Source organism: Pseudophryne corroboree, chromosome 4 (genome assembly GCF_028390025.1).
Source record: "Pseudophryne corroboree isolate aPseCor3 chromosome 4, aPseCor3.hap2, whole genome shotgun sequence".
Lineage (NCBI taxonomy): Eukaryota > Metazoa > Chordata > Amphibia > Anura > Myobatrachidae > Pseudophryne > Pseudophryne corroboree.
The window spans coordinates 920535556-920547887 of NC_086447.1; the positions used below are offsets into that span (position 1 = coordinate 920535556).

General features: G+C 48.0%; 1 protein-coding gene across 1 annotated transcript in view; it reads left to right on the top strand.

Moving 5' to 3' along the window:
- Nucleotides 1–387: 387 nt before the first annotated feature.
- The window catches only part of WDR26 (WD repeat domain 26), a 185173-nt gene continuing 173228 nt past the window's right edge, over nucleotides 388–12332 (top strand). Inside the window, exons 1-3 of the mRNA XM_063919005.1 lie at nucleotides 388–894; nucleotides 7336–7435; nucleotides 7630–7686. Of these exons, the coding sequence (XP_063775075.1) occupies nucleotides 596–894; nucleotides 7336–7435; nucleotides 7630–7686 (456 nt within the window). The 5' untranslated portion in view covers nucleotides 388–595. The remainder of the gene's footprint in view (nucleotides 895–7335; nucleotides 7436–7629; nucleotides 7687–12332) is intronic.

A 12332-nucleotide genomic window follows, 5' to 3' on the forward strand; every position in this document is an offset into this window, starting at 1 on the left:
GACAGAAGTACTACAGGTCCCAGTACACCCCGGCTGTCAAGGTGTGAGGAAGACCTGTCCCAGCAGCAGCCGGGCACCCGGACACCGAGGCACTGTGTAGGACTACAGGTCCCAACATGCTCTGTCTGTGACAGAAGGACTACAGGTCCCAGCATGCTCTGTCTGTGACAGGAGGACTACAGTTCCCAGCATGCTCTGTCTGTGACAGGAGGACTACAGCTCCCAGCAGACCCCGGCTGTCCGGCGGAGGGCGGTGGGCGGGGCCGCAGTGTTGTGGCCGGAAGTGAGCGCGGCGCCGCCAGTGCAGGCATTTCCGGTGACGTCAGGGCCGGCCGCCATTAGAGCCGCTGCAGCTGAGAGAATCCCGGACAGGCAGTGACAGCCCCGAGCAGCGAACTCTCCCCCTCCCCCCACCTCCTCCCCCCAGCCTCCAGCCACGGCCGCTCCCGGAGAGGAAACTCTGGCCTCCGCTTCCGCCTCCTCCTCCGACTCGGACACCGGCCGAGCGTCCCCTCCCCCGCGGAAGAAGCTCCGAGCCTCGGAGGAGGCGGCTCTCCAGGTACTCGGCAGCAGAGGCCTCAGCGGCGGGGCGAGCATGCAGGCCAACGGGGCGGCAGCGGGGGGCTCGGGCGGGCAGGAGCCGGGGAGCGGGTGTCCCCCCTCCCCGACCGCCCAGAACGGGGAGTCCTCCGGCGGGGAACCGGCTCACTCCAACGGGCTGCCCAGCACCGGCCCGGCCTCCTCCTCCGCCGCCACCGCCAGCAGCAGTAACGGGGCCGCCGCCAGCACCGAGCACACCGAGCAGCCGGGCCTGAAGAAGAAGAAGCGGCTGAGTCAGGCCGACGAGGACGTCATCCGCCTGATAGGGCAGCACCTGCACGGCCTGGGCCTCAAGTAAGTGCCCCCTCCGCTGTGCCCTGTGTGTACACTGACGTCATACTGTGCCCGGTGTGTACACTGACGTCATACTGTGCCCGGTGTGTACACTGACGTCATACTGTGCCCGGTGTGTACACTGACGTCATACTGTGCCCGGTGTGTACACTGACGTCATACTGTGCCCGGTGTGTACACTGACGTCATACTGTGCCCTGTGTGTACACTGACGTCATACTGTGCCCTGTGTATACCATCACCCTGTGTATACCGACATCACCCTGTGTCTTGTGTATACCAACGTCGCCCTGTGTATACCGTCATCCTACTGTGCTCTGTGTACACCATCATTGCCCTGTGTACACCGACATCATATTGTGCCCTGTGTACACCATCATACTGTGTATACCGACATCACCCTGTAGATACGAAGATCTGTCACTGTGCTGTGTATTCTGAGATCCCCTGTACATATACCATCATCATCCTGCCTGTGTGTATACTGAGATACTGTGCCCTGTGTATACTGTACATATATAGAGATGTCACTGGCCGTGTATATACCGAGATCTGTCTCTGGTTGTACAGTGTATACAGAGAGCCTCCATATATACCAAGACCCAATACAGTGCATGCAGAGGTCTGTCACTGTTCCATTCCTCAGTATATAGAGAGATCTGTCGCTGTGTATAGTGTATACTGAGATTCTGTTTATATATACTGAGATCTTACTGTGCTTGTGTATATACTGAGATCTGTCACTGGCTGTACAGTGTGTATACCGAGATTCCCTGTACGCACTGAGATCTTACTGTGTGTGTGTATATACTGAGATCTGTCACTGGCTGTACAGTGTGTATACAGAGATTCCCTGTACGCACTGAGATCTTACTGTGCTTGTGTATATACTGAGATCTGTTACTGGCTGTACAGTGTGTATACCGAGATTCCCTGTCCGCACTGAGATCTTACTGTGTGTGTGTATATACTGAGATCTGTCACTGGCTGTACAGTGTGTATACCGAGATTCCCTGTCCGCACTGAGATCTTACTGTGTGTGTGTGTGTGTGTGTATACTGAGATCTGTCACTGGCTGTACAGTGTGTATACCGAGATTCCCTGTACGCACTGAGATCTTAGTGTGTGTGTATGTATGTATGTGTGTATATATATATATATATATATATATATATATATATATATATATATATATATATATATATATATTATTGCGCCACTCATGTTTCACAATTATTAGAAATAGGAAATAACATATAACGTAAAAAGTAAAGTTTAAAATAGACACTCCCTAAAGATTCAAAAGGGTGTCAGCTGACCCCCAGACAGGGATGGTAGTTCCCTGCGATATAAGAGAATGTAAAAAAAGGGGGGGGGGAATATAGCGACCAACGGTGTCTTTAAAAACTCACAAAGAAGGTAAAAAATATAAATACAATTTATTCACAGAAAATAAAGTTTTCACATAAGGTTTTACAAATAAAAATATATCTTAATAACAGTTCTCTTTAAAAAATGGGATAAAAACAATTAGCACAATTCTAAGTATATTACCAGTTAAAAATGGATAAGAAGATTGTAACTTAACTGGATATAAGGTCACTGCCAGGTTGCCCAACGCGTTTCGTCATACAGACTTCATCAAGGGGTGCCCATTTTTTAAAGAGAACTGTTATTAAGATATATTTTTATTTGTAAAACCTTATGTGAAAACTTTATTTTCTGTGAATAAATTGTATTTATATTTTTTACCTTCTTTGTGAGTTTTTAAAGAACCGTTGGTCGCTATATTTCCCCCCCCCCTTTTTTTTATTTATATATATATATATATATATATATATATATATATATTATTCTCCTCACTGAGTGTACAGTATATAGAGGTCCCATATTTATACTAGGGTCTGTAACAATTTAATAGCGCTGGGAGGGAGCTCCTGGAGCGATTCAATCTAACGTATAGTCATGCTGGAGTTGAGTGATTCCTCCCCGAGTGGTGCCAGCAGAAAATTCAACAACTCATGGCGTGATGCTGTTTTTTTGCCCTTAAAGAGCCAAAAATGGCATCACGCCCAGTGCTTAAGTCGCAGAATGCCGGTTCTTTCAACCAAACACCATGTTTAAGGAGCGAGATCCGACACTCTCTGACTTAACATCACTCGTTATTCAATACCCTCCCGGCCCTATTCAATTTGTGCAGAATTGAATTGACCCCGTTGTGTGTGTGCGCAGTATATACCAAGATCCCCCTTATCTACCCATTTAGACACTGAGCTCACTGTCCATGTAGATACTGAGATCTGTCACTGGCTATACCGTATATATACTCACTATCATCTGTTGTGGCTCCCACATATACTATACTAGATGCACTGTCTCTATACTGAGATCCGTGTCACTGGCCACCATGGTATACAATATATACAGAGATCTGTGTCGCTGCCCTTATATAGCGGATCTCATTCAGTGAGATCATTGTGTTCCCATGTATACAGAGCTAAGAGACGCTGTACTCATATATTCTAAGTGTATACGGAGACCTGTCACAGTGAACCCATATATCAAGATCAGAGTCGCTGACTGTCATTGTGTGCAATACTGAGATCTGTGTCGCTGTGCTCTGCCCGCTGCCTGGCATTGTTTTGTTTGTATCTGTATATGCTGAATTCTGAGTTACCTAGTCTATGTTCTACCCACCAGTACAGAGCGCAGCCTCGCTGACTGTGTGTGCCCGCTTATACAGGGTCACTATAGTTTATCTGTATATACAGAGCTCAGAGTCCCTGTATCTACATAGACCGGTCACAATGCTTTGTCTACATGTATATACCGATATCTGAAACCTGGCACTATGCTTTGTGTATCTGTATATACTGAGATCTGGCACAATATTTGGTGTGTACCGCTGTGTACTGAAACCGGAGTCGCTGGCGCTGTGTATACCGAGATCTGTGTCATTCCTTCGGCGGTTTGGAGTGCTGAGACTTGTGCTGTTGACGGTCAGTGTATACGGAGATCTGAGCTGCAGGTTGTCATTGTTTTGTGTGTACAGTATATATTGAGATCAGTGGCTCTTAACTGCTTGGTATATACCAAGATCTGCCATTAGCGGTTGCCATGTATACCTCTATACAGGTGCCTGGGTTGTTGAATGTCACTGACACCCATAGATGTTTACATGAAGACCGTACTGAGTGTATACATACTAATACTGAGATATTAGTCACTGACCTGTTTTCTGGTGTGTTTGTGTAAAGAGATTTCACACCGTACGTGATCTGTCCCTAATCTTAATCCCTAACGCCAATAGGCTGGGACCTTCGTGACTGACACTTGGAGATCTGGATCAGTGACCTTACAGATATGACAACTTGGGCACCGACACCCTATAGACACATACACAGAAATATCTGGATCACTTGCTGCCAGTAGGCCTATTTACAGACCTCAGGCCTGCTGTCACTCTGTACACGTCTACTTATGTTAAATCTAGAGTGCTGGTTGTAATTACAGAATTATCTATACTGCCTATCCCCCCTTCATTCCCATGTGTTGGATAATCTATATGGAGTAAGCAGCAGTAAAGGTTGGGGTCTAGTCATTGTTCTGTATTCTCTGCTGTGTAGCCTGTCTGTATATACAACTGGTACTGTGCAGCCTGTGTACTAGGCCATGAAAATACATGGCTGCCCTTGGCCTTCAGTCAGTGTGTGTTTATAGATGGGCTTATCTTTGTGCTACCAGGCCTGTGTTTTCTGGGCCTAGCTCTCAAGTGTCAGACGTATTTGTATTAATGATTAGCCAGTGCTTACACCATTCGTCTCACCTGGTCTGTATGCGCCTAGTACGTGGTGTACAGGGGGCACAGGATTTTCACTTGTCAGTTTATTTATTAAGAATGGGACTGATCATATAACCATCTGTACTATGCCTTCAGCCAATCCGTTTCTTTACAGAAAGAATGCCCTGTGCCCTTATGGGGTGTCTAGTAGATTTCTGGCAAATGGAGGGCTTGTGCACACCACAACTTGTAAAGCCTCGATGACCGAGATCCTGGTCTTTTTAAATAGTACTTATACTATTTCCTTTATTATATCATACATCAATGTGTTAACCAGGGACTTGATGGTTCTTGAAGTGCTGCTTGCATCAGTAAAAAATATTTTGCCGATCTAGGTGTGTGTGTTTTATACTGATAGGTCTTAATCGTGGAAACCATTAGCTTTTGATTTACTGGCTCTCCTGTATACATGTACATGACATAGGGACACTGTCATTGAGCTGTTTGCGTGACTGCCTTGGTTCCTGTGCTCTGGTTGTTGATCAGCACAATTTGATTGCATTACAAGCCGATGCTTCCAGCTGTAGCCTCCTGGCTTCTGCAGACCGTAGTGCTGCCCGCACTTGTAATGGTGAGCGATCGGCCGTATCGCTGCATGCACTGGTGCTGCAGGAGAAGCTGCTTAAAGCTATGTTTAGCCTCTGACTGCTCAGGCTTTAGCTGGCTGCATATGTGTACTACGTGTGTGTCATGTCTGCTCTTTGTGTCTTCCATCTTGCCTTGCAGTAGATGGGAATGTGCATTTTAGTGTCTTTAGGCAGATAAGAGGTTAATGTTTGTCAGCCCTGTAAAGGGAGGGGGGGGGGGGGGGGGTGATGTTTACATCCAGCAGGGGCTGAGGAAGAGGAGGGCTTACAGTGACACAAGCGAGGGAGGGGACAAGCCTGCTGTTGGATGTGGGGGGGATGTGCAGAGTTGGAGGAATCCTTTACACCCTGGGGGTGTTCCTAACAGACTAAAGATTGTTATAACAAAACCAGGCACCGAGGATTCCTATTTACTGAGCACTACTCGCCTTGCTGCGTGGGACTTTGTAGGGCGCACATCAGCCACCATTGCGATATTCTAATTCGCATATTTTAATATGCGTCCGCAAAACTAAAACGTGCACTTTAGGGGCGATGTAGGCTGCCGTTGCGATGTTCCAGCAACACATTGTGCCCGTTATACACCTTACAGTTCAGCTAGCCACATACAGGACGATGTGCCTTTGCGATGGCATGCAAGCGTTCCCCGGACTTGCAGATTTTTGACAGTTGCTCTACAGGGCTGCTTATAAGGGGTATGGGGCGTTGGGTCAAAAGGTCAACATGAGGTTTTTGACGTTTTCTCCGTAAAGTGACGGGAAACCCATATTAGTGCACCGTGTCCCCTCGCATGGCTCGCTTCACTCTACACAGATTACTGTTCCAATCGTAGTCCAAGTGTATCGTTAAGTAGGGGTGGGGGGGGGGGGGGGGGGGGGGGGGAGGAATGTGAAAAACTCATGTCGACCTAATGGCATTGTTGACCTTCAGTGGTCAACCTAATGAGTGTCGACCTAACCCCTTATAAAGACCTGAGAGTTTGGGGTACTGTAAGCGCCGTTTAGACCTGCACATACTTCTGGGGTGAGCCGACTCGCCAATACCTAGCTGCAAATGGGGTGTTGTGCCATTGGAACAGCCTGAAAATGCTGGCAACACTTAATCTGCTCACCTCAAACTTGCAGATATTTGTACGCAGCCCTAAAGGGCCCTACACACTTGACGGTAACGAATATAGATATGAACGATAGTTAAAAAAAATGAATGATCGTTCATATTGTACAGTGTGTATGCATGAATGATGCACAGCCCCACAGTCGTTAATCATTGATCTATCCTCGTTTATACATGCAAGTCAATTTGGACACTATAGATGTATGTACTGACATATCGTCCAAATCGCCATCTATATCGTCCAGTGTGTAGGCAAAAATCGTTGATGCGGGGAGGGGGGAGAGAGAGAGAACGACCGATGATGATATAGTTGGTCACTAAAATCGCCCAGTGTGTAGGGCCCTTATGGGACTGAACAGACATCTGCGAGTCCGGGGCCACTAGAAGTGCCACAAGTGTGTAGCTGCGGGCCAAGTAGACTTGCGGCTAATTTAATCAACCCCACAGTGGTAACAAACAGCGACACAAGTGACCTTGCTTGTATCGTCACACCCACGTGATTATCACCTGGGTGTGACGATGACAAATGGCAGAAGTTGCGGGTGACTGCGAACTGGATTAAGAATGAAACCCCAAACCCCCTGGCATATTATACAGTAATAGCTTAATATTGATTGGTGTGCCAACACTTCACCAGCCTGTCCTATCTACATTAAATGTGCTAGCGTATTTATTAACTGAACTATATCTGTACGGCGCTGCAAAACACTTGTGGCGCCCTATAAACAAAATGTAGTAATCTTTTGCGCTAGACCCGCCACGTGTATATTTCTTGTGTCTACAGATGGAGTGTGCCATACACTATAGCCCACTATGCTGGAAGTGTTAAACGTGTTTGATGTATTGGACGGCAGGTCATGGTAAGTTGACCAGGTTTCTGACACTCTATCTCTCTTGCAGCCAGACGGTCGATCTCCTCATGCAAGAATCAGGATGTCGGTTAGAGCACTCTTCCGCTACCAAATTCCGCAATCATGTCATGGAAGGGGAGTGGGATAAGGTAATACTGGTACTGCCACTCCATTAAAACTTTTTACGGTAGGGCTTGGTCATAGGGTGTACAGTGTCTGATGTCATGGATTCTTTGTCAGGTCTTCTGTTGTCTCGTGCTCTGTGCAGATTTAATGACACCTTTTCTTGACTGCAGTGAGACTCTATTTTACCCTCTAATATTTCTCGATTTGATCTTTGCAGGCGGAGAATGATCTCAATGAACTAAAGTCTTTAGTGCACTCCCCTCATGCTGTAATGGTAAGAAATGTTTATTTTATTTTTAAATAATTGTGTAAGATCATTAAACAGGGTCAAAAGATGTGTATATAGAAAACAAGAGCAGGTTTGAAAATAAGGGGTAGGGAGGGCCCTGCTTGTTAGTTTGTAATGGGCACAGCAGAGACGAGAAGCGCAAGTAGTATTAGGTATGTGACATGAAATACTACACATACCACATGTCCTAACATCAAACTGTTGTAGGGCATGCTGGGGTGTGTAGTTCCACAGCAGCTGGAATGCCACACCTGGTGTAGACCGACTTAAAACTGTGGCTTTTAGAGAGCTACGTTTATGGGGGGAGCCTGTTTGGGTGTGGTTTGGATTTCCATGCGTGGGAATGGAGACCTGTGAGTATGCAGTGAAGTTTGATATGTCTGAAGGTTGGTGTGGGTGCTGTATTGAAATGGGATCTTGTGGATGTGAGATCCAGAGATTGCCGGGATTTATGGTGGTGATGGCAGTAGGACGGCGGCGATTTTTTCAGTGAAAGTGACCGTGCTCTGAGACTATGGGGGATATCCAATTATCTCCAGTAATGCATCGGGGTCAGAACTTTTTTTTTTTTTTTTTTTTCTCGCTGTTTCATCGTGGTGTTTGGGTGGTGTTTTTTTTTTTTTTTTCTCCCCCTTCTCAGGCTATCCAGATGGATCGCCTGTAAGAAAACAAAAATCAAACCCCTTCTCCCGAAAAAACACAGGTTCAGTGAAACGTGTTTGTTTTCATGTGAAACAGTCCGAAAACGGGGGCTGTTTCCGGGGATTCTGCTTCGCCTGCCGGAGGCAGGTGAAACAAAATCCCAGATAAGCCAGCGCGTTCCGCGTTCCCCAGCGGGACAATTATCCCCGGTAAATTACCGGGGCTAATTGGACATCCCCCTAAGTGTGAGTCATAAAGGGCTGAGACTAGTGCATTCGGTAGAGGTGCCACTTCCGCTTTATCCTGCGGACAAGCCATTGGTTACACCGTATAGTGCGGCGAATGTGCCGGGAGGAGGGAGATTTTGAGTGTCTGCATAGAGGTGGCACTGAAGGCTAAATGAGTAAATCTATTTGCCAAGAGGTTGCGGTGAAAAAGCAGCCTCTTTAAATGGCTTACTGCAGGGGTATTCTTCAGCTGCTGTGACTACACATCCCAGCATGCTTAGTTACAGTAAAACTGTGGCTGGGGTGTGTAGTTCCACAGTAGCTGAATACACCTGGCTTACGGTGTCTGGTAATGAATCTGTTAGTTATGGCGTTGGGGTGAAGCTTTGTTGCAGGGTTGCTTTTGGAAAGGTGTTTGTTAGTTTTTCATACTATAAAACTGAATACATGCAGTTCTTCTAAACTCTCCACAAGAGAGGTTCATATATATAACCGTCCAGTGATCTGCTGTGCCTTGCCTTTCCACCTGTAAGTGTCCCTGGAAATGCCTGGCAGTGATGGTCAATGTATGAGCTTCAGAACACCCATTACTGTAGCTTTTTCTCTAGTCCGCGTATTCAAGACTGTGACGTAGCATGTGGGACCAACATTCACTAAAATATGGCAGCTAGCAGCAGTAAGTGTGTGGTGTTTTGTTTTTTCTCTGGCAAAAGCTGTTCTGGCATGTGAAGACGGGATAACACATTCTCACTGTCCTCCATAATGTTTTTTTTTAAAGACGTTTGTGCTTCAGGAAGCCTTATTTAAATATTCAACTTCTGCACTTGAAGGGGATCCCTAAAGTTGTTGAGGGTGTAGTATGGTATGCCGGGCTCCTGGCGACCAGCATACCGGCGCCGGGAGCCCGATCGCCGGCATACCGACAGTGTGGCGAGCGCAAAGGAACCCCTTGCGGGTTCGCCGTGCTAGCCACGCTGCGGGCCCGGCTGCGAGCTACGCGAGCAAAGCTATTTATTCTCCCTCCAGGGGGGTAGTGGACTCCCACGAGGGAGAATATCTGTCGGTATGCCGGCGCCGGTATACTGTGCGCCGGGATCTCGACATTTGGCATACTGAAGACCACCCGTTGTTGAGCCTCAACAATACAGGTTATAATGTTGCCGCCGTTTTGTCCTGGCATCGCTTCATTTCTGCAGCAGTCAGTGCCCGTCGCTACATGTAGAAATTGAGGTGACTATGACTAGGCTGTAGTGGTGGGACAGTGACTGTAGAATGCTGCGTTGCCCTCCTCGTAATGTAGTCACCCTATTGCTGACTGATTCCGCCAGCTCCGTTGCAACACTGGTTCATTGGAGTCCAGTAACCACATCGAGCCGTCTCTTCTATATGTCAGTAAAGCACCTATAGATGTTGCCAGGCGACAGCTGGAGCAGCTCTGTAACATATACAGGTAATGGACAGAAACTTAAGAACCTTTTATGCTGGTCCGCCAGGTGCTATGGCATTAAGTCTACCAGTATCTGGCACTGTGGAAGAAGGGCTGCTGCTTTCCTCCTGTACACGGTCAAACGCCTAAATCAGGCATGGACAACCTTTTGGCTCTCCAGCTGCTGTGAAACTACACGTCCCAGCAGGCCCTGACGCAGTTTTAGCATTTCCTAACAGCAAAAATGTGGCAGAGCATGCTGGGACCTGTAGGTTCACAACAGCTGGAGAGCCACAGGTTGGCCCGGCCTGATCGAGTGGTTTGGATTGCTGGAATTCGCTTTGAATGAGTGTTGGTCTAGAATGTCCCATAGATGATCTGTGTTCATATTTGGTGACTGATCATGCCAGGCAAGCTAGATGGGGCACATGTCTCTGCTCATCGTACAATTTGGTGATGGTCTGTGTATGGGGGACATTGCCCTACGTTTCTGGACATGGAAGCTTTCCTGAAATGTAGGGGGGGGGGGGGGGGGGGGGGGGTTGTTGGCATTCATCTTGCCTGCAAAATGTACTTCACACAGAGCTAGTGGAACCCTTCACTACAGGGGGAAAATATTCGTGGAGCGTTTCTTTAGTTGGATCCTACACGTGGCACATGTGGAATTCTTGTCAAGAATGCAATTAAGCATAATACATCTGTATACACTAAAGTGGCAAAATTCTTAGAAGTACGTAATGGTAGGTAGCGCCATGGAACTGTGATGTCTTTGGCATGGCCAGACCTGCATCGGTTGTAATCTCGTGAGTCCGTTTGAACACCTGCTAGGCTGCTCATAGTCAGAATTGTTCGTGGTAACAGGCAAGCAACACTGGCTCATATCACATCCTCATTCAGTGTGGGAGGTACCGCGTGCGTAGCCAGCAGGTCCAGTGCCGGAGGTACTGGGTGCGTAGCCAGCAGGTCAGTGCAGTGTTCTTTAGCTTCCATGGGAGCAGAAGACCCACCAAAGTGCCCCTGTTACCACTGACTCCACGCACGGTGCCTCACCTGGGCTTGTGAGGTAGCTAATTGGACCCTGGAGGACTGGCAACGTGACGTTTGCCTATAAATCACTATTCCAGTTGTTTGGGTGGAGTGGAGACCCCGTGAGGTCATGGACCCCAGTTGTCAAGGCACCATGCAGGCTAGTGGTGATTCCATAATGGTGCAGGATAGGTGTAGTCCGCTGGTCCTCCTTGACATGTCATTGACTGGTAACCTTGGGGACCATTTACAGTGGTTCATGGACTTAATGTATCCCCACAACGATACAGGATAATGCACTGTGTCATCTGTACCAAGTTGACCAGAATTTGCTCAAGGAGCATTCTGGAGAGTACCAGCGTGTGGCCAACATGTTCACCTGACATGAACCCAGTCCAGCATTTTCTGGGGCATAGACCATTACAACCCAAGGTCCCGCACCTACAAATACCAGGGAGCCGTGGGAAGCTATCCAGGCGGCATGGCTCAACATCTCTACTGAGGCCTTCCATTCATGTGCAGAACTGGGCCATGTTGAGTTGCTGGCTAGAGGGGTCCTACATGATACTAGGCACCTAACACATGACACTTTAGTGTCTAGCCTCATCCTCCCCTGCTCTGCTCTTTGCATGACCATGCACTCGCAAGCTTGCTCAATCAGGTGATCATGTGATCAGTCGTATCTCCTGTTTCTCTGACGTCCTAGTGGATGCTGGGGACTCCGTCAGGACCATGGGGATTAGCGGCTCCGCAGGAGACAGGGCACAAAAATAAAGCTTTAGGATCAGGTGGTGTGCACTGGCTCCTCCCCCCATGACCCTCCTCCAAGCCTCAGTTAGGTTTTTGTGCCCGTCCGAGCAGGGTGCAATCTAGGTGGCTCTCCTAAAGAGCTGCTTAGAAAAAGTTTTTAGGTTTTTTATTTTACAGTGAGTCCTGCTGGCAACAGGCTCACTGCAACGAGGGACTTAGGGGAGAAGAAGTGAACTCACCTGCGTGCAGGATGGATTGGCTTCTTAGGCTACTGGACACCATTAGCTCCAGAGGGATCGAACACAGGCCCAGCCATGGAGTCCGGTCCCGGAGCCGCGCCGCCGACCCCCTTGCAGATGCCGAAAAGTGTAGAGGTCCAGAAACCGGTGGCAGAAGACTTTTCATTCTTCATGAGGTAGCGCACAGCACTGCAGCTGTGCGCCATTGTTGTCACACACTTCACACCAGCGGTCACGGAGGGTGCAGGGCGCTGCGGGGGGCGCCCTGGGCAGCAATGAGAATACCTTGTTCTGGCTAAAAAATACATCACATATAGCCCC